The 25,816-nt window shown below is 42.3% G+C and overlaps 1 protein-coding gene across 1 annotated transcript in view; it reads left to right on the top strand.

The window, feature by feature from the left end:
- Nucleotides 1-25,816, top strand: part of ric1 (RIC1 homolog, RAB6A GEF complex partner 1) — a 187,525-nt gene that overhangs the window by 142,494 nt on the left and 19,215 nt on the right. Inside the window, exons 8-19 of the mRNA XM_060935572.1 lie at nt 2,517-2,605; nt 7,756-7,900; nt 9,921-9,969; nt 13,021-13,158; nt 13,269-13,430; nt 15,202-15,240; nt 15,357-15,467; nt 16,720-16,809; nt 19,154-19,314; nt 23,009-23,141; nt 23,868-23,984; nt 24,148-24,972. Coding sequence (XP_060791555.1) covers nt 2,517-2,605; nt 7,756-7,900; nt 9,921-9,969; nt 13,021-13,158; nt 13,269-13,430; nt 15,202-15,240; nt 15,357-15,467; nt 16,720-16,809; nt 19,154-19,314; nt 23,009-23,141; nt 23,868-23,984; nt 24,148-24,972 — 2,059 coding nt within the window. The remainder of the gene's footprint in view (nt 1-2,516; nt 2,606-7,755; nt 7,901-9,920; nt 9,970-13,020; nt 13,159-13,268; nt 13,431-15,201; nt 15,241-15,356; nt 15,468-16,719; nt 16,810-19,153; nt 19,315-23,008; nt 23,142-23,867; nt 23,985-24,147; nt 24,973-25,816) is intronic.

Here is a 25,816-nt window from a genome sequence, read left to right as displayed (position 1 = left end):
AAGATGAATTGAAAGAAATAGCTGGGAGTGATGCAAAGAAGAATAGAAGGAGCCAGAAGTAAAAGAAAAGATGTAAATAATATATTAGATAAGAAACATTAGGTTTTTTAAACTTTTGCTCTGTAGACAAGAGACATTGTGAGAGATTCTTGGAAAAAGCCAGGACATAATACAAGAATTAAGTGTAATTTGGAAGACAACAGGTATCTCTCACTTAAATATTGAGCATGATTTTTCACAAAGTCATTTTGAAAGGCCTATCAAAGTTTTCTTTTATTAACATTTCTTTAAATTATTTCCACATTTTTTTACTTTTATTTTGATTAAGAGATAAAATGCATAGGCACTTATTAGATATTTCAAGGTATTTTACATGGATCTTTCATTTTAAAAGAGAAAACTGTTGATAGGTATTTTATATGGCAAAATGAAGACCAAGACTAGTCAAATATTTACTTGTTGAGATCAATTTTTCACTTGCAGGAAATGCTCAGAATACACCATATAACACCTAAAATGGCTTGGTGTCTGGGGCCCTGTGGGCCCCAGACCCCCAGCTTATGCTGGGGGGCTGTGCCCCCCAGACCCCCCTTTTCCTCAGATTTGTTATTTACAATTTCACAGCCCTGAATATGTCGTGGAAAAAAGATATCGTCCATAAAAGAGATAGCGGAACAGTGTCCGGGTTAGAAGAAGTATATTCTTCAAAGCTACATTTTCGTCTAATTTTTATAAATAACAATTTTTTTTGCCACTTATGTCATTGATTACAAAATATGGCATCAAATAGATACACGTTATTGTTAAATTCTGTTGCTTTTCTATATTAAATCTATGTAAAAAATGTGTTCTATAGCATCTTTAAATGTTAAAATCTCAACAGCTTCAGGGGACTTCACCCCCTGTACCCCCAGCAGGGGCGCTGCCCCTGCACCCTGCAAAGGGCTTGCAGCCCCCTTGACCCCTGCTGATAGTTTCTTACATTCCTCTGTTTTTTTCAATTACTGCTGGGATCCCTGGCAAGGGGGCGCGAAGTTGCGAAATCGCTAGGAGTAGTTGCTGGGTGTGGTTAGTGGAGTGTTTATCCTCCGGTTACTTATAATGACTAGAACTGGAGTCGTATAGATGTACGTACTTCCTCGATCAACCGCTCTTCGTGCTGCTCCATCTTCGCTCGTGTTTTTAAAAATGGCAGTAGTGAAAACAAACCAAACCGGGAAAGTAGGGAAGCGGAAGTGCGTGTACAGCGGATGTAGAGTGGGGGGTGGGGGGACTATGCAGACGCCATCTATGCGAAGGTGGGGGGGCTATGCAGACGCCATCTGCGACGCTATCTGCGAGGACTGCGTTGTCAGCATAAATTGGCCTTAACTTGTGTTTGACAGACAGCTCCGCTCAGCCATTCCCCCGCAGGCTGTTGCGGCCATTTCCTACTCGGATTTTGGCGGACTGTTTGACGAGTGTAATATCATAGTCGCCACTGAAGTCCACTCGATCCTTGTTTATCGTCAATGGATCGGTCACTCGTCAAACAGTCCGCCAAAATCTGAGTAGGAAATGGCCGCAACAGCCTCCGGGGGAATGGCTGAGTGGAGCTGTCAGTCAAACACAAGTTAGCCAATGGGAATGCGTTCCTGGACAGCCCACCCACACGTGAAGTTTGTGCCAAAACTGCAAGCAAAAAGTCAGGGAGCGCAAACGAGAGAGCTGGAATCGCAACCAAAATAAATTACGTCAAACAAAACTGAGAAAGCCGCGGAACAAAAATAAAAGGTTTCTGAAGAGTAATAGACTGATATTTTGCACGATTACATGAATAATTTGTTTGCCAGTCTAAAAAAAAAATTGACTTTTTTTTGTATTTTGATTTGTCGTTTTTTGTTTGATATTTCAAAAGTATTGTATGAACATTTTGGCACAAAATTGATTCCGTAGCATCTCGCATTAGGAAATCGGCGTTTATCACACATCCATGCTCATTTGCATAAACAAATCACCATGTATGGTAAACGACTTCCTTTTAAAAAGGTCATTCGTGTCAAAAGATCTAAAAAGATGAACTCGACCAATCCTGTACCTCTCCGAAACAAATCCAAGCAGTCTTGCATCGGAGTTTGATTGTCGTTTCTGAACTTCGTTCCTGTGGTGCAGATGTGACTGAGTGGGCCTTAGGAAGCCTGTGAATCTAAGCACGTCTTAAAATTAAAAGCAGAGCAATGTGCTGAATACATCATGTGCTAAACAGCAGACGAGGCTCACATGTACAAAGTGTCGCAATCGGTGAAGGAGAATGACGCGTGTAAAAGTGTCACGCGTTTCTTTTCAGTGTTTTGATGACACCTGGGGCAGCTGTGCGTGCAGAGTTCCTCAGTGGAATAGAGGAAGTGTGTTATGAAATTGTGGTGCTAACAGGGAGATTGACTTGCACTTAAAGAGGGGGGTGTGAGATTTTTCACCTGCAAAATCTGGATTTTTTCTTGTAACATGGAGGAAAATGATGTTTGTGTGTGTTTTAGTGGCTCAGTGTTGGTCTACATGATAGACAACACTACAGGATCAATGCAGCTGTCGCACAAATTGGAGTTAAGCCCCAAACACTACCCAGGTAAGACACACGCACACACCAGAGTTCCTGCAGGTGCACGTTTTGTGATTTTTGGTTTTCATTTGTCACAATTCTCCTTTCCCGCTGTTTTATTTTTAATTTGTATTTTCGCAAAGACTGGTTTGTGATCGGAAAGTCACAGCAAAAGTGAAAGGTAAGCTGTATAAGAGAGTAGTGAGACCAGCTGTGATGTACGGATTGGAGACCGTACCCTTAACGAAGAGACAGGAGGCAAAGTCGGAGGTGGCGGAGTTGAGGATGTTAAGGTTTGCGATGGGAGTAGGGCTGGGCGATATGGCTGAAATCTGTATCACAATATAAGTGTTTCATATTGGTCGATATCGATAATTATTGAAACATTTTATGACCTATTTAAAATAAGGACCAGGGGGGAACAATACTAAATTCAAACATTTATTTTAAACTTAAACTTCCTCTGACAGCCAATAAGCAAGGAATGTCAACACGCATGTTCAATGTTACGATCACAACAAAAACTGAGCAATTATCAATAATAAAGTGCTTAAAAAACTCAAGTGTTATAAAAACATGAGCAAAGTGTTAAATGTAAACATAGCAAAACCTGCTATGTGAGAAGGACTGTCATATTTTTAATTTTTTACTGCAAGTTTAGTGCAAAAAAAGTTCACCCTCTGGTGAATAACATTTAAAAACATAAATAAAAATATGCAGTGCTTTATAAACATAAAAGAAATTGAGTGAAACTGAGGTAGACTTAGACTATTCTTAAACTATTCAAGTATATTTTCATTGAAGGTTTAATAAAATAAAAATAGTGTTTTGTAAACATAGAAGAAATTAAAGTAAAACTGAGGTAGACTTAAGACTTTACATCTGTAACATCTGACCTTACTGACTTTATCCACAATTTCCTCGCTCGTTCCGGCACTCATCTTTCTTTTCTTGGCCACGCTGTTTCTGGAAAAAAAATAAACACGACCACGAGACAACGAGATGGCGCAACCAAACGCGATACTGTTACATGATTGGCTATCAGCGTGTCACTCCCTATGCGTTGCTAGGCACCAGAGGACGAATGCCTTTGCTCATGCAACCAAGCTTGCTTCGCAACAACAGTTGATTGAAAGCGGACCTAAACCAGAGAGGGCTCTGGCTAACGCTTGTTTCTTGAAAAAAAAAAAACATTCTATCGAAACGTTCTATCGAACGCATTTTCTATTGATATCAAGTATGTGTCTATCGCGATACGTATCGTTATCATTTTATCGCCCAGCCCTAGATGGGAGGTTGGACAGGATAAGGAACGAGCACATCAGAGGGACTGCACATGTGGAGAGCTTGGGAATGAAGCTAAGAGAGATGAGACTGAGATGGTATGGGCCTAGTCTGGCTAACGCGACTTCAAAGCTCTGCGAGCATTTGGTCTGGCAAAGCTATTAAGCCCAACCGTTTCCCAAAGTGCGTGGTTGACCCGCCTCCCTGAAATGCCTCAGTTTGCTACTGGTCGAAGCCAGAAAAGGCTGTGACGAAGCTTAAACCAATCACATCACTCTTTCCTCTGACGTATGTGACGCGACGGGGCTAACTGGTAGATTAAACCATAGACATCCTATTATTAAACTCTTACCGAAGCAAGGCGAAAACGTCCTTCCTTTCAATAAATACCTCCAGGGCTGCTCTTTGCTCCGTTTTCAATGAGAACTTCCCATTGAATGCTTTCAATACAGCATTCGTGAATGAAGCGCTTCCGGCATAGATTCTGTAAACAATCTATGGCTTCCAGTCGCAGTTCTACTGCGTCACTGCCTTGAACACGCCTCTACCCAGGGCCGTTGGAGATGCTCAAAGTTGATTGGCTCCCGATTTTTCGGGAGCTTGGAAAAGCTGTAGATAGCTTGCCTTGCCAGACTAAGTTCGCAACAGGTCCTCGTGTTGCATCACACTTAGGATGGGCGGGCCCAGGCTAGTATGGGCCCATCCTGAGAAGAGATGCAGAGCACGTTGGAAGGAGAATGTTGAGGATGGAGCTGCCAGGCAAATGAAAACGAAGAAGGCCAAAGAGAAGATACATGAAAGTGGCAGGTGTGGTAGAGAAGGATGCTGAAGACAGGGAGCAATGGAGACGAAAGATCCGCTGTGGCGACCCCTAATCGGGAGCAGCCAGAAGATGATGAGGATTTTCGCAAAGACTGTAGAAGGTTCAGTAAGACATTTGAAGCAGTTGTAAATAATAAAGGCAGCTTTTCCGTAGACAGATGTTTGTGTGTAGCTGCAGTTTTAATCCGGGCCATTCACTACATGCAGTTATGGTGTTTTGTCCTTTTAGCGGTCGACCTAAATTGGCTAGTCTTTTAAAAGCGCTGTGTATTTTTCAGGAATCCTGCTGATCAGTTTAACTGGATTGTTTTTGGATTTGCATTTTGTACTAGTGCACTGGTTCATCCAGTTTTGTTGAAAAGGTGTCAGGCATAAAAGCGCCGAGGTTTTAGCAAAGCCACTTTTCTACATTTTGGAGAATCTCCATTTCCCGCATTCAGCCCAGATCTCATGCATTCATACGTGACAGGAAAAGGACTCTAATGTACCCAGCTTTGCGGTAAACAAAAGACCAGCTCATTCCCAGCATTATCCCATAATGATTACACTTGAGCTGGGAAACTACTTCTCTCCAGTACTGGAAGGTTGGATCAGTGAGTAAGAGGGGTAATTAGGATGTTGATTTGAGGGTCTAAAGGGTTCTAAACGGCCCTGAACAAAAAAAAAAACTGCTCCGTTGTTCCTTTGTACACCTGCGGTTATCAGAACGGAGAAAAATTGTGGTCTCGAAGTGTGACTTTCTTTCACTGTGGCATGGGTGTTTGGTTTGAGCCAGATGGACTGGTTTGAGTGTTTTGGAAACTGCTGCTCTCCTGGGGTTTTCATACACAACAGCCTGTAGAGTTTATGCAGAATGGTGCAAAAAAAAACCAAACACAGAGCAAGCGACAGTTCTGTCAGTGGAAACATCTTGTTGGTAAGAGAGGTCGGAGGAAAATGGCCAGATTGGTTCAAGCTGCCAGGAAGGATGTAGCAACTCGTATAATCGCGCTTTACAACTGCGGTGAGCAGAAAAGCATCTCAGCATGCAACAGCAGAAGACCGCATTGGGTTCCGCTCCTATAGACCCTTTTCACTCACGTGACCTTCGAAAACGCGACCGCCATTTTGGACATGAAGAAATAACGGTTTATGGCACAGACCCTTTCAGTTCTCGCTCATCTAGCTGCTACAATGACTGCTTAGACTGCAACAATAATACCTAACACACATTTAAGTATCCATCGTAAAGACGTGAAACTCGTCGAGTGACGAGTGTGTTCATTGATAAGCTAACACAATCTAAAAGTAGACATACCATCACACTGCCCTGGCGCTGTGTACAGTTTACCTTCTATGGTTTGTGCACTCACTATTTGCCATTACTTTCTCCAACCCAGTGTTCGAACTATGCTGATATTTTCGGGGGGTCCCTTTTTTTTCCCTGGGGGGGGTGCTTGCGCTTGTCTCGGAGCGCGGATCTCCAAACACATGAGAAGCCTATCTTACGCACATATCACGCCGACTCCACACCTCCACACATGCATCGCGTCTGAAGTCATAACTCATCAGGGGAAATCGTGTCCGCATTGGCATGTTCAAAAAACAACCTCGCGTCAACAATGATACCACACGCAAGAAAAAAAAAACAGTCAGGCTACTCAACACATCTGATCCACAGCAGCACCAAAGCATCACTGGAAATCATGTCAACAACCAATCTTCCATTTCAACATGTGTCAACAAACAAATGGCACCACAAACATGAACGAATTGGTCAGGCTACCGATTCCAAACCCACAGCAGACGAATAATTAAATGCATCTTACCTTAAAGCAGAATCGACCACAAAGGAAGTCTGTTGGCACTGTTGGCACACTTCCTTTCTACTAGTTTGTGTCTCCGACCTGGCAGCAGCAGTCGTTGTCATATCAATTTATTTTATCTTTGATGTAAACACAACACTTCGGATATGCAAATGCTTCCCGTTACACACGATTGCTATGTCAATAAACATCGTTTTGCCAATATTTTAGAGACCATCCATCTTCTCCGTCGGTCAGCATCTGTCGGGATCCGATAAAATGATAAATCTTGCCTTGTGTGTTGATGGTTACTACATCCAGGTGCACAACAATATAATGGCATGATGGAAGTCTTGCTGAAAGTAAAAACTTTCTTTGATGGCTATATTCCTTTCGATGCTTCGCCGTCGTTCCTCGTTGTTGGCTGTGGTAGACTACTGGTAGTTCATGTCCAAAATGGCGGCCGCGTTTGTCGTGACGTCACGTGAAAAGGGTCCATACCTACTTCAGATGGCGGGGTCTCAGGAAGAGCAATTTAAATGTATAGTATTTCTGACACCGTGGGCTTTCCAAGACAGTGAAAGGCTTGGCCAGTTTATTAGGTATACCCATACGCCTGCAGTTTTCTCCGTTAATGTTCACATCAGAACAGGAAAATTTGTGATCTCAGAGCGCGACTTTGACCGTGGCATGGGTGTTAAGCCGATTGCGGTTAGGTTCAGGCTATAGCTACCTCCTGAGAAATCAATTTGCATGTGACTTTTTCATATTTATTTATAAATTTATAAAAAGGAGCTGTTGGATAGGAAGCTGAAGTCTGAGAATGGAAAGGGTAGAGTTGATTTTATTTTATTTTTTAATGTGCTACAGTCATCCGATATATTAGTCAGTGAATGTAGCTGAAAAGCAAGTGGCAGCTTGTATCTGATCATTTTCACTGATTTTCCGTGATTTTTTTTTTTTCTTCTTTGCTGAGCATGTATCTGACTCACCTTTACTGATTGCCCAGAGCCATATTATTGTAAGAAGAGTGCATGTATGAAGGGGGGATGTATAGTTTTGTGTTGTACACTGCTTCCCCCTAGTGTAAAATAGAACACCTTGCTAATCTGCTCAGGTCTATCAGGGACTTCCTGGCTTGTGCTGATGGTTATTGTGGAATTTTAGGGAGAAATTTTTTTGTGAAAACTTCTTTTAGGGTATTTTAGTGTAGTTTAACTTTGGCTAAACATGGTGCACAAATTTTTTTTTTTTCCTCCTCCCTCTCTCTGTCTCTCTCTCTCGCAGATATTCATAATAAAACAGGTCCGGTTAAGCTCATCCGTTGGTCTCCGGACTGCAGCGTTGTCATGGTGACCTGGGCATGTGGCGGTCTCTCTATGTGGAGTGTGTTTGGAGCTCATCTCGTCTGCACGCTCGGAGAAGACTTCACGTGAGTCTTGCATGAGCATGAACCCTTTCCAAAAATAAAAATGTTTTGCACTCATGTTTTGTGTTCTGACCTCATTACAGCTTAAAGCAGTGTAGTGCTGCATAGTGGAGAAAAACAGGATATGGTTTAATTGGTTTAAATACCATGTTGTACAGGCTGTGGGTTACGTTAGAGGAAAGAACCATTGATATTACTTGTGATTATTAGAGATGGAGTAGTTGAGGTGTAACCTAATGGCACCTGGTACTGTATATGGATTCTGTTTGAAGCCGAGCTCCTAAGAGTCATTGCTTGAACAGGCCAATTTTTGCCCAGCAGAACCAATTGCAGAGTCAGAATCACAAAAACAAGCTCTTGAAGCCATCACGTATGTAAAATATCCGTTGCTAAGTGGAACAGTAAACATAACTGACAGTTTACCCATTTCTAATGCCATAGTGTACATGCAGTAGACATAACATTTTTAGAAACTAGGTTATGTTTTATGCACTGGTCAAGTGGAGGAGGGTCTCACTTTAAATAAGAGAACAGTGTGTTTTCTCTTTTGTAACTATAGAGGGTTCCCGCATGACGTCACCGCGCCGCGAGATTTCGGTAGTCGCCATATTGGAAGACCAAGTACACATCTATGCAAGTACATACATGCATAAAACAAGCTACACCTGAAATGTAGCCAGGGCCGGTTCTGCCCTAATCTGGACCCGGGTGCAACATCGCGCAACACCCCCCCCCCCCCCCCCAAAAAAAAAAACAAAAAACACACCAGTCTAAATCAGGACAACCAGTGTTCGAACTACGGGGGTACTCGGGGGATCCGAGATCCCCTGAAACAGACATGAGATCCCTTGAAAACATGATTTGGGAAATGTTGGGGGGTCTCTAAAATATTGGCAAAATGATGTTTATTGACATAGCAATCGTGTGTAACGGGAAGCGTTTGCATATCCGAAGTGTTGTGTTTACATCAAAGATAAAATAAACCGATATGACGACTGCTGCTGCCAGGTTGGTTGTTGAGTAGCCTGACTGTTTTTTTTTTTCTTGCGTGTGGTATCATTGTTGACGCGAGGTTGTTTTTTGAACATGCCAATGCGGACACGATTTCCCCTGATGAGTTATGACTTCAGACGCGATGCGTGTGTGGAGTCCGCGTGATATGTGCGTAAGATAGGCTTCTCGTGTTTGGAGATCCACGCTCCGAGACAAGCGCAAGCACCCCCCAGGGAAAAAAAGGGACCCCCCCCCCCCGAAAATGTCGGCATAGTTCGAACACTGAGGACAACCATCACATAACTATAAACATTTTATATCAACTATTTTAACTAAATGGGCTATAATAAATAAGCCTGCAGGCAGCCACGGCGGGCTGCCTCAGAAAAGTAACCATTCAATGACACAACTGAAAGCCTGCAGCCACGGCGGGCTGCCTCAGAAAAGTAACCATTTGTCCTACCTTAACTCGTTTTGCTTTTTCTGCCTCCTTTTTTGTATTTTCGACCCTGCGTTTATTTTCTTTCCTTTTCTGAAAACTCGATTTGTGTCCAGACATTTTGTTCTGCTACCAACGAACTAACTCGTCAGGTCTCGTCTCTCGAGTCCGCGATGAAGGGCAACAATTGATACATTTTTACAAACAGCCAATAGGGAGGTTGCAACGTTCAGGCTCTCCTTTGCTCACAGACACTCAGTAATGCACTTATTCTCTGTCTCCTGGCAGAAAGCTCCTTGGTTTGCTTGTGTCTCAATCACAGCTGGTATTCTGTAGAAAGACTTCTTTTCACCTTTCCCATCAGCTTTGTTGGAACACCCTAACGCAGCACAAAAGTTTACCATTGTAGGTTTATGATGAATCAAGTGCCTCGTGGGTTTAAATTCCGCGCGCTGCCTTTATTTCCCCCTAATCACGAGTCTGTTGGTCTTCCAATATGGCGCAGGGTTTGTTTGCTTCCGGTTTCCGGTGACGTCAGTGGGAAGGGTCTATTGCTTCTACATTTCTCTTACTTACTCTTTCTCTCCTCAGGTATCGATCAGATGGCACGAAGAAGGAGCCACTAAAGATCAGCTCTATGGTGAAGCCTCTCGACACTTTTCTGTGGTCCAGCATTCACTATAGACCCCTTCGCATGTTTGTAAACAAACCGACCGTTGCCAGGATGCGCGCGCAGCCTGGACCCAGAAACAATGGTGCTGCCCATAAACCAGCATTATGAGCTGTCAGGTTATGCCAAACAATCGTCGTTACAAGATCGAGAATGCTACATAAATAAGTTAATCGGATCTGCATTTAATTAAAGAGTGGACGGACGATGTTAGTAAATTCCCTGGTATACAATGGCCAGATATATACTCGTACCTTATTGACAAGACTTCAGTGTACACCCACGAAAAACTTCGTGCCTACAAGTCTTTAGACGCATATGATTGTTATGTGCGGGCATGTACAACTTGATTAACAATGGGACATTCATATTTTGTTTTAATCAAATTATGCCAGTGCTGTGATGGCAATGTGGCTTTAGCTACAACAGCAAATCCCAACACTAAACAGCAATTTGCAGGAGGTAATGGCATGAAAGGAATGATAGTGTAAAGAGTGCAGCTAAGAGAAATCAGAGCGGCGTAAAAAGCGAGAGGCAGAGAGCAGAAATGAAACTGAACGGGCGGGAGCTAGGTTAGAGCAGTCAACGTAAGTTGGCATTTAGAGTGAGGGCACACAATTTCACCTTTCCATCCTTGCTTTAAAATTGTGATTTTCGGCATACACAAATAATGATGGCACAAAATCTGGACTGCTTGAGTCGAGCGAGACCTCTCCTACAAACAAAATTGCATGCAAAGCTAAGTTAACATGCTAACAATGTTCATTACATTGTGTAACTATGACCCAGCTAATCAGACAAACGTTACCAAAGTATTTTGCTACATCAATAAACGAAGACTAGAAAGAATAAAAAAGAAAGATTTAATAAATAGCCTGATCTTACCTGTGATGAAGTGGGCGCTGCAAACCCGCGCATTTTTGATGGTGCCTTCATCCCAGTCTACACGTTTGATGGCTTGTAGCCATAGACGTCAGCGATTTTTTTGGAATGGGTGAGATCCTGCTGGAATTCTGTACATTTTAACCCCATTACTGCTACGATTCTGACACCCGACAACACAACAGCTAGGCATTTCTGAGTCTTTTTTGGGTCCAGGCTGCGCGCGCAATTTCCGCTTACGTATGAATGACGTTTACTGCGAAGGGGTCTATATAACGCACCTTTTTATGATGAGCAGAGTTGTAGCCCCAAGACCTGCTCTTTTAGTTGCCCTGTTTTTGTACAGTTTCTTTCCAAAGGATGAAATGTGTGAACATTACGGCAGACCAGTGTTGGTAAACAGGAGATGAGCTAACCTGTATTAGTCTATCCACATTCACTGGATATGAGCAATCGTGCGCTCTGATTGGCTACTCTACTACTAGGCTATCGGCTCATGTACCGCTAGTAGAGAAAAACAAGACGGTGGAGCATGTTGCTGAACCATCCGAGGACAAATTGAAAACAACCCCCCCCCCCCCCCCACCCAAAAAAAAAAGGCAACAAAATATGGAATAAAAATATTTGATAGTAAGAACATATCTTTATTTTTCAATAATTATAGCATTTTTCACAAATTGCCACTTTTTTTTTTTTGGTGTGTACTGGTTCAAAAGTTTGAAAATTACATCACTGAAATGTCCAAGGAAGAATTAAATAAATGTCTAAAGCTATTCTGTACCTCAGCGTGATGGCCGCTAAGCGGAAATGATTTTGTCAGACGTTTTGAATAAAGTTTTTATTATTCATCGAATTTGCAAAAAAAAAAAAGCTCTTTCTCAAAATCCAGTGAATGTGGATAAAATTAAAACCATTATTCCACTCAATCTCATTGTATATGGCTTATAGCCAACTTGGCGTTACACATCTTATCGGTGTTCAGCTTATGTACGATTCGATTTCTTGGAATAATTGTTAAATATAACCTGTGTGTTAGGGCTGCACAATTAATCGAATTTAATCGAAAATCATGATTTTTGGCTGCCAGGATTAAATTAAATGAAAAATCGCGATTTATTTCCATTTAAAATGCGAGCTCTGCTGCATATCTGATCAAGCACTTTTTGACCAGTACTCCGCCAAACCATTAGGGGGCGAACCGACGCATGTAAGGTTTCATTACTCCGCCTAAATAAGCAAGCAAGCCAAGTGCGCAGAGCTTCAGTGCAGCAGTATCCAGTGTTGCCAGATTGGGCGGTTTTAAGTGCATTTTGGTGGATTTGAACATATTTTGGGCAGGAAAACGTCAGCAGTGTCTGGCAACACTGGCGGTATCTTCTTCAAGGGGTGATAGCGTGAGAGTAGGTAACAGATTGAGCGTATTTAGCACTGGAGGCAATGCTGTGACCTGCCTTCGCTCATGTTTAAAGCCAGAGCATGTTGATAGGCTGGTCTTTCTAGCTAAAAACTTGTAGGCCTCAGTATAATGCTATGTAATTGTTGCAATTGAGTTTTCAGTTCCTTCATCCTTTGGTAATTTCTTGGATAAATTTCATTTATTTGTCATTTGGAAATCAGAATTTCTCTCTTAAATTTCATTCTGCACTGAAAGCTGTTCATATTGTTTGTTTGAATATAGTGAAATAAAATTTAAGTGATTTCCCTAACATCAAGAATAATCGCGATTACAATTTCGATCAAGATAATCGTGATTATCATTTTTTCCATAATCGGGCAGCCCTACTGTGTGTTGGTATAGTACAGGGGAGAAATAAATCACTTTCCCATTCTTTCTCCTTTAACATAAGGGCCTCATCTCATTATCTCTAGCCGCTTTATCCTGTTCTACAGGGTCGCAGGCAAGCTGGAGCCTATCCCAGCTGACTACGGGCGAAAGGCGGGGTACACCCTGGACAAGTCGCCAGGTCATCACAGGGCACATAAGGGCCTGTGTTAAAAAAAAAAAAAAAAGGCTGTTAGACGCACAAAGGATGGGTTTTTATTCTATAGAAATGCTTTTAAATATACGCTTAAAATTCTGGACCAGTGGTGTAGGGTGATGTGATGTGATGTGATTTCCTGTTTGCATGTGCTTTTTAGAGCTGGGGGGCAGAGGGTTACCACCTGTGGGTGATTGGCAGCACGCAGGCGGGCATGGAGCAGTCTGCACAGTTAAGCCAGGCCTCCATCCTGCAGTTTCAGTTCATTAAGAGTGCACTCACAGTCAATCCTTGTACGGTAAGAACACACCTTCAGTAAGCACGTCGTGACACCTGTGCTGAACTTGTCCGTGTACACACACACACGGATAATATTTCATCGTGTACATTTGATATTTCGTTATGTAGAGTAATCAAGAGCAGGTGCTCCTCCACGGTGAGGATCGGCTGCTGATGACGTGTGGAGATGCTGCAGTTCAGATACACAACCAGGAGCAGCATTCAGCACGGAGCACAACACACACACAGCTCAGCACTTTACTGGGACACAAACACTGGCACATCGTGCAGGTATACACACACGTGCACCGAATGCACTAACTGACTGGACACTGTTACAGACACATGGTCCATGCATACACTTAGAGGCAGGTAAACACACTTCATGTATATACATGTTCACTATTGCATCACTTTATTACATTTACACTTGTGTTTCAGGTGCATATACTGTACTAGTGCATCTCAAAAAATTAGAATACCATGAAAAAGTTTTTTTTTTCGTAATTTAATTCAAAAAGCTAAACTTTCATATATTGTATATTCATTACATGTAAAGTGAAATACTTAAAGCCTTTTTTGTTTTAATTTTGATGATTATGGCTTGTAGCTCATGAAAATCAGAAATCCAGTATCTCAAATTATTAGAATATTCCCTAAGATCAATCAAAAAAAGGATTTCCAATACAGAAATGTCCAACTTCTGAAAAGTATATTCATTTATACACTCAATACTTGGTTGGGGCTCCTTTACCATGAATTACTGCATCAGTGCGGTGTGGCATGGAGGTGATCAGTCTGTGGCACTGCTGAGGTGTTATTGAAGCCCAGGTTGCTTTGATAGCGGCCTTCAGCGTATCTATATTTTTGGGTCGGGTGTTTCTCATCTTCCTCTTGACAATACCCCATAGATTCTCTATGGGGTTCAGGTCAGGCAAGTTGGCTGGCCAATCAAACACAGTAATATCATGGTCAGCAAACCATTTGGTAGTAGTTTTGGCACTGTGGGTAGGTGCTAAGTCTTGCTGGAAAAGGAAATCAGCATCTCCAAAAAGCTCGTCAGCAGACGGAAGCATGAAGTGATCTAAAATCTCCTGGTAGATGGCTGTGTTGACTTTGGACTTGATAAAATACAGTGGACCAACACCAGCAGATGACATGGCACTCCAAATCATCACAGGCTGTGGAAACTTCACACTGGGCTTCAAACACCTTGGATTCTGTGCCTCTCCACTCTTCCTCCAGACTCTAGAACCGTGATTTCCAAATTAAATGCATAATGTACTTTCATCTGAAAAGAGGACTTTGGACCACTGAGCAACAGTCCATTTCTTTCTCTCCTTAGCCCAGATAAGACACTTCTGACATTGTCTCTGGCTCAGGAGTACCTTGATATTAGGAATGCGAAAGTTGTATCCCCTTTCTTGAAGACGTCTGTTCGTGATGGGTCTTGATACACTGACACCAGCCTCAGTCCACTCCTTGTGAAGCTCTCCCAAGTTCTTGAATCCACTTTTCTTGACAATCCTCTCAAGACTGCGGCCATCCCTGTTGCTTGTGCACCTTTTCCAGCCACCCTTTTCAGCAATGACCTTTTGTGGCTTACCCTCCTTGTGGAGGGCATCAGTGATCAATCTTCTGGACAACAGTCAAGTCAGCAGTCTTCCCCATGATTGTGGTTGTGTGTACTGAACTAGACCGAGAGATATACTGTGTTCATACTGTTTTACTCAAACTCGAAATGAAATATTCTAATATTTTGAGATGGGTTTTTTTATGTTTTTGTACTGTACGCCATACTGATTAAAATTAAAATAGAAAAATGCTTGAAACATTTTAGTTTGTGTAATGAGTCTATAATATATAACTTTCTTAAATAACTGATGTAAAATATTGAACTTTTTCACAATATTCTAATTTTTTGAGATGCACTAGTAAATTAAAAATGGCGATACTGATGCATGCTAAAATAGTTCTGGTGTATAATTCCTCCCTGATCATAATTCTTTGTTTTATATCGGAGGTGAAACGTTGCTAATTGGTCAATGTTTTTTGTTTTCAGATTCACAGTACATATCTAGAAACTAACTGGCCAATACGGGTATGTGTGTGTGATGGATGTTTATTTCACTTTTGTAATCTGTGCCTAGCAAAGGCGTGTGTGTGTTTCAAGGGATTTCATGCTGTGTGTGTGTGTGTGTGTGTGTGTGTGTGTAGTTTGCAGCCATAGACTCCGCAGGCCAGTGTTTGGTGGTAGCAGGGAGACGCGGATTTGCACATTACTCATTATATGCCAGGAAATGGAAACTGTTTGGAAACATTACACAGGTTCATGTTAAATTTCTTTTCAAAAGTTAACTTGATCAGAAATTGTTCATTTTGGTGAACTGCAATGTGTGTGAGGTGTTTTTTTTTTTTTTTTTTTCTTTATATACACTACCGTTCAAAAGTTCGGGGTCACCCAGACAATTTAGTGTTTTCCATGAAAAGTCACACTTTTATTTACCACCATAAGTTGTAAAATGAGTAAAAAAATATAGTCAAGACATTTCTCTGGCCATTTTGAGCATTTAATCGACCCCACAAATGTGATGCTCCAGAAACTCAATCTGCTCAAAGGAAGGTCAGTTTTATAGCTTCTCTAAAGAGCTCAACTGTTTTCAGCTGTGCTAACATGATTGTACAAGGGTTTCCTAATCATCCATTAAGGCCAATTTATGCTGACAACGCAGTCCTCGCAGATGGCGTCGCAGATGGCGTCTGCGTAGCCCCCCCCCACCTTCGCAGACGCTCTGCGCGCACCTCCCAAAAATTGTGACCACCGCAGAAGCCTCGCAGACAGCGTCGCAGACAAGAGGGCTCTGATTGGTCCACTCTACATCCGCTGTACACGTACTTCCGCTTCCCTACTTTCCCGGTTTGTTTTGTTTTCACGACCGCCATTTTTAAAAACACGAGCGAAGATGGAGCAGCACGAAGAGCGGTTGATCGAGGAAGTGAGGAAGCACGTACATCTATACGACTCCAGTTCTAGTCATTATAAGTAACCGGAGGATAAACACTCCACTAACCACACCCACCAACTACTCCTAGCGATTTCGCGACTTCGCGCCCCCTTGCGTTGTGGCGGTGAATAACATCGCGCACGCCTATTCTCCCCACTCAATGATAAATTACAACTGTCTGCGAAAAGCTATCTGCGAAAGCCTTGTCGCAAGAGCATGCAGAGGCCCTTAGCCTTCTGAGGCAATGAGCAAACACATTGTACCATTAGAACACTGGAGTGAGAGTTGCTGGAAATGGGCCTCTATACACCTATGGAGATATTGCACCAAAAACCAGACATTTGCAGCTAGAATAGTCATTTACCACATTAGCAATGTATAGAGTGGATTTCTGATTAGTTTAAAGTGATCTTCATTGAAAAGAACAGTGCTTTTCTTTCAAAAATAAGGACATTTCAAAGTGACCCCAAACTTTTGAACGGTAGTGTAAATAGTGTGTAAACCCATCACCTATTTAATACCTCATATAGAAGTCTTAACAGTTTTGTATTCCTTCATACTGGTGTGTATTGTAGGAACAGAGCATGACTGTGACTGGAGGTCTCACCTGGTGGAATGACTTTGTCGTCGTTGCCTGTTACAACTTCATCGACCAGCAGGAGGAGGTACAGCACCACAGTTTACATACGGTTGGCTTCTCCATTCATGATTCAGTAGCTGATTTAGGTGCATTATGGAATGTGCCTAATGTGTTTGTGCGTTGTACGGTCGTGTACTAAAACCATTTATTTTTACTGTTCATTCAATAGTAATACATCTTACACTATCCATTAGTTAATTAAGCATTAGAGCATGATTTTGGCAGAGGAGAGTATTCAACAACGGGGCATTGGCATTAGTGTTATCACCTTGTAGTTGATTTGTTTTCCAATAACACTACATACCGAAGTGTTTTATTAATCTTATACCAAGTTTATACTTGTGGATCATCTGCAAGATTAGCTAGCTAGTTACATTATAACACCTATAAACATTAATTTCCTCACCAGCCTCTCTTAAATGTGAAATTACAGAAAACGCAATAAAACGTATCCATGAATACTCTTTCTTAAATGGCGCTGTTCGTTTTTGTGGTCGCGGCCTCATAGAAACAAAGCGACGCAGTAACCAATCGAACTATGAAGTTCGATTACCCGTTCTGCTTCTTGATGAACTTCAGAACCAGAAACAAAATAAGAGAAACCTTGTTATGACTTCGTAGTGTCGGAAGATAATCGGCAGATAAAAAGAGAAACGAAATTCACCTCGTGGTTCAAGGCTACTGATTCGATATCGAGTAAGTGGTGTTTTATTTTAAGAAAATTTACCTTTTAATTATCACAGCTTTTGTTTGGTCCTTCTGAAAGGTTTTGAGAGTTTGAGCTTTTTGGTAGATCGACTGAAAAGCCGATATCAAACCTGCTATTCACTTTAATTTTTTATTTTAGAGTCTTTTCACAACTGGAGTGTAACAAAATGTGCTCATTAGTACTAAATGCTTCGAAGACAATTCCTGAACAAGTGCTTTCTTACTATACTCAGCAAAAATAAAAACTTGACACTCATTATTTTTCAAATAGTGTTTAGAAACTTTTCTTGAAAGAGTTCTTGTTGTGATTATGGTTAAATGCATTGTCAAGGGCATGACGTCACACATTCATTCTACTGGTCGGGCCTACGTAGCACGTGCGAGAGCACTGCACGCTAAAATCGCGTTTCCACGTGACACAAGTGACGTAGGTACACGTGCAATCGATCTCACGGTAGCAGAGCAGAGTGTCATCTCAGAAAAACAAGGTTTTATGGTTAATTATTCGTTAATTTGCAATGCCACGACTGTCAAACATTCAGCGTGAACGTGCCATTGGCATGCTGAATACGGGAACATCCGTCACTGACGTTGCGAGGGTTATGGGATGCAGTCGACAGACCATCCATAATCTCCAGACACGTCTCCATCAAACTGGCACCACAGCCGACCGTAAGGAACCCTCCACAGGACTTGCAGGAGCTTGGTGCCATGTTGGTACAAATATGGCGGCGCGTTCCCCAAGCTGTGTTCAGACGCATCATCCAATCCATGAGGAGACGTCGTATCGCAGTTGTGAACGCCCATGGAGGACACACCCGATATTGACATGATTTCATTAAGTTGTGACTCACAGTTTTTGATCATGGACATTGTCGTCACATTTCCGGTGGAACCGATTCCATGACAAACATGATCTGTATGCTATAGCATCTTTAATGACAAGATAATTGAATACAATCGTTATTTCAAACCTATTTTCCAAAATGTTCAAATTATTGACTTTGAAGCGAGTGTAAAGTTTTTAGTTTTGTTGAGTATATTTTGAAAATCTAGTTCACGGCACTGTATTTTGAACAAAACACGGTGAACGAAATTGGTAACCAAAATACTCCAAGCCCTGATGCTGCTCACAGCTTGGTGGTGCTTGAAAGAGATGAGGCGAGTATCATTGATGACGTGTGTGTATATGCTATATTTACTGTATGGACATGGGATCAGAAAACAATTTTATTTATAAGCAGTAGCCACATGGACCCATAGGGTACCTATATTTAACAGTTTGTTCATAAAGTATAAAAGCAAAAGTGTAAATATGTAAAACTATGGCTGGTCTGGTTGTGGTGTTTAAAAAAATGAATCCACTCGTTTTGGCCAGTGAGATTCGACAGCATTCGTGATGTTTGCTGATGCACTTATTGAACACCAAAACAAATTGTCATGTGAAACTGAAACCTGAGCACCCTTTTATAAAATCGTAGTGAGGTATTGAACAGTCGAGTCATAACGGCTTGATTTCATGAGCGTTCTCTTTAGTCAGTAGGAACAGAAGTTTAACGCCATTGCTCAGTAGCGGTGGTGTTGAATGCAATCAGCATGTTTGTGCTTTTAAATGGTTTCACCAATTCCTTATTTTAATTTTGTCTTTTTTTTCCCTGTAGCTGAGATTATATCTCCGCTCCTCGAACCTCGACAACGCCTTTGCAAGCGTTACAAAGCTGCATGCTGAAACTTTGCTGCTCAATGTATTCAGAAACACAATCATTTTGTTTCGCACCGACTGTTCCATCTGCCTTTATAGCATTGAAAAGAAGCAAGACAGGTAATTACATACACACACGTGCACCATCCTGTCACACTACATACATGTATACAGCTCACACTGTTATACAGTGGTGCTTGAAAGTTTGTGAACCCTTTAGAATTTTCTATATTTCTGCATAAATATGACCTAAAACATCATCAGATTTTCACACAAGTCCTAGAAGTAGATAAAGAGAACCCAGTTAAACAAATGAGAGAAAAATATTATACTTGGTCATTTATTTATTGAGGAAAATTATCCAATATTACATATCTGTGAGTGGCAAAAGTATGTGAACCTCTAGGATTAGCAGTTAATTTGAAGGTGAAATTCGAGTCAGGTGTTTTCAATCAATGGGATGACAATCAGGTGTGAGTGGGCGCCCTGTTTTATTTAAAGAACAGGGATCTACCAAAGTCTGATCTTCACAACACATGTTTGTGGAAGTGTATCATGGCACGAACAAAGGAGATTTCTGAGGACCTCAGAAAAAGCGTTGTTGGTCGACCAGCAAACATCACTCCAAGAGCAAGGTGTATAATAGTCGGCGAGGTCACAAAGGACCCCAGGGTAACTTGTAAGCAACTGAAGGCCTCTCTCACATTGGCTAATGTTCATGAGTCCGCCATCAGGAGAACACTGAACAACAATGGTGTGCATGGTAGGGTTGCAGAGAGAGAGCGACTGCTCTCCAAAAAGAACATTGCTGCTCGTCTGCAGTTTGCTAAAGATCATGTGGACAAGCCAGAAGGCTACTGGAAAAATGTTTTGTGGACGGATGAGACCAAAGTAGAACTTTTTGGTTTAAATGAGAAGCGTTATGTTTGGAGAAAGGAAAACACTGCATTCCAGCATAAGAACCTTATCCCATCTGTGAAACATGGTGGTGGTAGTATCATGGTTTGGGCCTGTTTTGCTGCATCTGAGCCAGGATGGCTTGCCATCATTGATGGAACAATGAATTCTGAATTATACCAGTGAATTCTAAAGGAAAATGTCAGGACATCTGTCCATGAACCGAATCCCAAGAGAAGGTGGGTCATGCAGCAAGACAACGACCCTAAGCACACAAGTCGTTTTACCAAAGAATGATTAAAGAAGAATAAAGTTAATGTTTTGGAATGGCCAAGTCAAAGTCCTGACCTTAATCCCATCGAAATGTTGTGGAAGGACCTGAAGCGAGCAGTTCATGTGAGGAAACCCACCAACATCCCAGAGTTGAAGCTGTTCTGTACGGAGGAATGAGCTAAAATTCCTCCAAGCCGGTGTGCAGGACTGATCAACAGTTATCAGTTGACAAGTTATTGCTGCACAAGGGGGTCACACCAGATACTGAAAGCAAAGGTTCACATACTTTTGCCACTCACAGATATGTAATATTGGATCATTTTCCTCAATAAATAAATGACCAAGTATAATAATTTGTCTTGTTTATCTGGGTTCTCTTTATCTACTTTTAGGACTTGTGTGAAAATCTGATGTTTTAGGTCATATTTATGCAGAAATATATAGAAAATTCTAAAGGGTTCACAAACTTTCAAGCACCACTGTACCTAAAAGCATACTGATGGGAAATTGAGCTGCGTCGAGTCATGTGCTAATATTCATACTTATGCCGACCATAGTTCTGTATCATTTTCGTTCTGCAGTGAAGTGACGTATCTCACATCTGTATTTACACAGCCCCTACATGCAGCCCCCCCCCCCCTTTTTTTTTTAAATCCCCCGACACGGAATGCGCAGGGGGATATAGAGGATGTGCAGTCACGTGACCCGTCCGTGTTTACTCCGCCATATTGGATGGCTTCAGGATTGTTTACCTTGCGCGAGCGTAATGGATCCAGGCAGTAATCCCCAAGAAAATTCGGAAAATACCCCATCTACATCGCGCGATAACTTGTCTAAGTTTGTTCAGCATCTTGAAGGTGACGTGAGGCAGCGTTACGTGGAAAAGTGTTCCAGGTTGGGGATTGCCGATCCGTACAACTTGCCGCAATCCTTGTTCAGGGAAATTCGGAGCTGCGGTGCCGGCGATTTGCCCGATCTGGCCTACCACGACATTTACAATTTTCTTGTTAATCGTGAATCGTGTTACACTGGCAAAGCCCTCAAAGCTTACAAGAGCCTGGAAGCTTATAAATATTTTGTTGCGGGATGGGTATCCCAACTATACCTCTGGAAGGTTCCGAAGAAGAATGTCTACTTAATAATCTCACGGGTAAGTGGCATTAAGACGTTTATCATAAAGAGGCTATGCAGGACGTTTTATCGTAAGAATGTTTGAAATCTAAACTCAGTTCCAGATGATGACAGGGTTGTAAATATGTATGTTTTTGTCTGGAAAAAAAAAAATCACAAATCACTGCAATCTTTATCTGTGCAGAATTATTATTCAATATCAGATATAAATGTATTAGAAGATTACACCTACCTGATATGAAGTGTTCACTACAAATTCGGCTGGTAGAACCGGGGTACCAGTTTTCTCTTCGCACAGCGGACACCCATTTTGCGCGTCTCTCCGCGTCTGCGGGGAATCTATAAAATGACAGGCCCTCCTTTTGGCCCTGTCTATTGGTACAACCAAATGCTGAACAAGATATAACCATTCTCGAAAGATCTACTCCCACACACTTGATAATTAGAACGGGTTCGTCTAAGTTCTATGCGCGGCCATGCCGTCCAAGATGGCAGATAAACAAATATCACGTGACGTCACGTGCACGCTCTCTATAGGAATGGAGTTCATCCGTTTCAGCCTGGTCAAGTTTTCTCAGAAACTGCATAAGTTACATCAACAAAACTTTGTGTGCTGATACTGCTGAAAAAAGCTGGGTAGCGTTTTATGAAGGTGTCCTAGCACTTATGACATAATTCGATATTAATTAAAGCAATGGGCTTATGGGTGTGTCACGGTCTTCATAAGATGCTCGCGGCAGGGGATATGACCATGCCGTCTTGTTTTTTCTGTCAGGCTTTTTGCAAAAATGTTGTAAGATGTAATATTTTGAGTTTTCTTCTTCAGACTAGCATTTCTTAAAGGAATTGTGCTAAAAACATAGTCTGGTTAACACCAGACCCTATCACAAGTGAAATATGGTCTGGAATCCGCCTACTGAATTTCTCGTAAGGGAGGTGTGGTTTACGATTGTCAACGGCTGTTTATTGGACATTGCGAATGTCTATCATTTGGTGTATACGTAGCCCATGGCCAATCATGGCAGTTGTACCCGGTGACGTAGTTAGAGCGACGAAGAGGCGAAGAAAGACTGTAACGCCAAACGCTGTTCTTTTTTTAAAACAAACTTTCGCTCTAAACTATTCAGAACAGTGTCTAAAGCTTGATCGTAAATGTGTATGTTTTTGTCTGGAAAAAAAAAAATCACAAATCACTGCTATCTTTATCTGTGCAGAATTATTATTCAATATCAGATATAAATCTGGTATTGGTTCGTATCGCTCGCCGCCATGTTAAATGTGATCCGTAAACAGTCCCAAATAAACTACAAGCTTCCGTTTGTCGAGTAGTACGCGTCACCGTCTTTCCACCCTCCCCACTCTCTGATTGGCTCCCTAACTCAGGCGAGCCTTTAGACCATAGTTTCCATGCTGTCTTTTCAGATCGGAACATTTGTGCAAAGCAGCATGGGATTTCCCAGGCTACTAAAAACGGTGTGATTTTAATAGTTTAAATGCCTCTCTCTGCTCTCAGCTCTTCAGTGTCTGTAGATTTACTACAGGAAGTGTCGATGTCGCGTTACATCCCTCATCCTGCACTGGTGGTTTCGGTCACGCTCACTTCAGTCAGAACAGAGACGGGAATGTCACTGAAAACCCCACAGCAGGTACGTGCGCACGTATATTCAGATAAGTGCACTCGTTTTATGGAGGCACATGTGAAATACTGCGTTTTTGAGAATGTTGGCAAAATGAAAAGTACCGTATTTTCTGGACTATAGAGCGCACCTGTATATAAGCCGCATCCGCTCTATTTAAAAAAAAAAAAAGATATACAAGCCGCACCGGGCTATAAGCCGCAGATATCTATGTTGAAAAATTAGATATTTACTGCATGTAAAGAACGATTTTGTACTGTAAATGTACATGTATGTACCTGAACAGATTCTTTCCGAACAGTGCCTTTTAACACGGCAGCAACTTTGCTGATTAAAACGGAACAGAACCAAGAGAAAATAACCGGTATTTATTTGCCTTCATTTCTCCTGTGTTTGAAACCACAAGTCACTTTAATCATCTTCGCTGGATTTGAAAATAATTACCAGTTAGTAATTTGTCGTGCGTGTTCTATCTGCTAAAGATCTGCTAATTCTTCTTTGCATTGATTTTTCGTCTATCTTATTTTTGATTCTACTTCCGGTTAGAGCGCCCCTAGTGGTGGAAGAAAAATCCACAGAATAGCCGCACCTTTGTATAAGCCGCATGGTTCAAAACCTAGGAAAAAAGTAGCGGCTTATAGTCCAGAAAATACGGTATTTTTACACGACAGATTCAATCCTTACCTTCTACCTCTATGTATCCATTTTCTCTCTCTCTCTCTCTCTCTCTCTCAGGCATGTAATGCAGAAAGTATTTTGTTGAATTTGGCCGGTCAGCTCATTATGCTGCAGAGAGATCGGTCTTGCCCACAGGTACGAGACAAGGACACTTCAGCCAGTCAGAAAACACTGGTGAGTTCCAGGCCCTTTCCCACATACAAGCAGTGGATTTTAATGGATTGACAGACGTACTTTTATACTTATTTTGATATGCTTAGTGCCTTGCTAGACCAGCTTCATTTTCTGACTTTGGTGTCTTTTATATTGTTTAAAGTTTTGAACTCTTTCCTTTTAGCTGCCTTTTTCTCCTCCCGTGGTTCTGGCTCAGTGTGTGGAGAGTGTGTGGGCCTCGAGTCACTCAGGCTCGAAAAAGCGCCACCTGGTGGAGGCTCTGTGGCTGTCATGTGGCGAGTCAGGGATGAAGGTGTGGCTCCCACTGTTCCCACGCCGCGAGAACCGCAAACCACACTCGTTCCTCTCGCGCCGCATCATGCTCTCTTTCCTCCTTGACATCTACCCGCTCGCCGTGCTATCGGAGGACGCGCTCGTTTTGGGTGCTGCTAATGACACTCTTCTTTATGACTCTTCTTTTTTCTCCAAAGATGGCCTCGGAGGAAATTCCTCCTCTTTGGAGGGCACGGGAGGAGATGCTTCCACCAAAGAAAGCCTTTCTCGCAGGCCCTCCACGTTTTCTTTGTCCCGGGAGCCCCCGGAGTCGTTTTTTCCCTTCTGTCTGGTAGAAAGGACATCTCAGATCTACCTCCACCACCTCCTCCGTCAGCTGTTGGTGAGAAATTTGGGCGAGCAGGCCTTGTTGTTGGCTCAGTCATGCTCGTCGCTGCCTTATTTCTCACACGTGCTAGAGCTAATGGTGCACGTGGTGCTGGAGGAGGAGGCCACGTCTCGTGAGCCAATCCCGGACCCGCTGCTGCCCACCGTGGCCAAGTTCTTGGCCGAATTTCCTCTGTTCCTGCGCACCATCGTCCACTGCGCCCGCAAGACCGAGTTCAACCTCTGGAACTACCTGTTCGCTGCTGTCGGGAATCCAAAAGATCTCTTTGAGGAGTGCATCATGGCACGGGACCTGGACACGGCAGCTTCGTATCTCATCATACTGCAGGTATGAGGAGTAGTTTTCAGAAAAACAAACAAGTTCTGATGTTTTGCTGAGGTTTAAAAACTAAATCAGGCTTTCGTCTAAACGGGGGAACAGGGGCGCTGCGCCCTCTTACTCTCGGCGTGCGCCCCCTTACCGACTCCGTGAAAACATCCCAGCAACACTACGTGACAATGTGTCTGATCATCAAATACGTTATAATTGCTCCAAAAATATTCCAATCATAGTAGATACCCCACCAGACGGTGCAAAAACAATCCAGATTGGCATTTTCCAGACTGAGGCGCCATGTTGTTTACTTGTCGCGGCTGCTCTCGCGAGATTTGACATGGGTTGCATACAAGGTCAGCTGACTTGTAGAGCGAGATTTCTCGAGACTGAATGACCTTTCACCCACCGGCGCGGGAGCTTTTGACAGAAGTAGTTCGCAAGTTGTTTTTGTTGACACTTGGGCATTTAAAGATGTCATCCCGCGGCACGAAACAGAAGAAAGCCAAAGACTGTCCGGGGCAGAAGATTATTACTTCTTTCTTTTTCAATGTTGACAGACAATTTGTTACAATTTCCCTCTCAGATAGCCTCAGAATGTCCCATTGGAGCATTTTTCAAAGGCTTTGCACGGTGGGGGGGGACAACCGGCTTCGCTCCCTCGCCATGGTGAGCGCCCTCATACTAAATTTTTCTAGAAAAAACCCTGCTAAATAGAATATTAATGTATGATAACTGTGTTTTGAAATGTATTTTATGGTGATGTGTAAAAATCTTTCAATAGTGTGTACATTTTGGCTCCTACTATATCACCATATAACCCTAAGCAGAATTTGTAAGCACACCAACCCTAACCCAA

This window comes from Neoarius graeffei, chromosome 12 (assembly GCF_027579695.1).
Source record: "Neoarius graeffei isolate fNeoGra1 chromosome 12, fNeoGra1.pri, whole genome shotgun sequence".
NCBI classification, from domain to species: Eukaryota; Metazoa; Chordata; class Actinopteri; order Siluriformes; family Ariidae; genus Neoarius; species Neoarius graeffei.
Note: the sequence above shows the minus strand (reverse complement) of the source record. Positions and strands in the feature narration are given on the sequence as shown.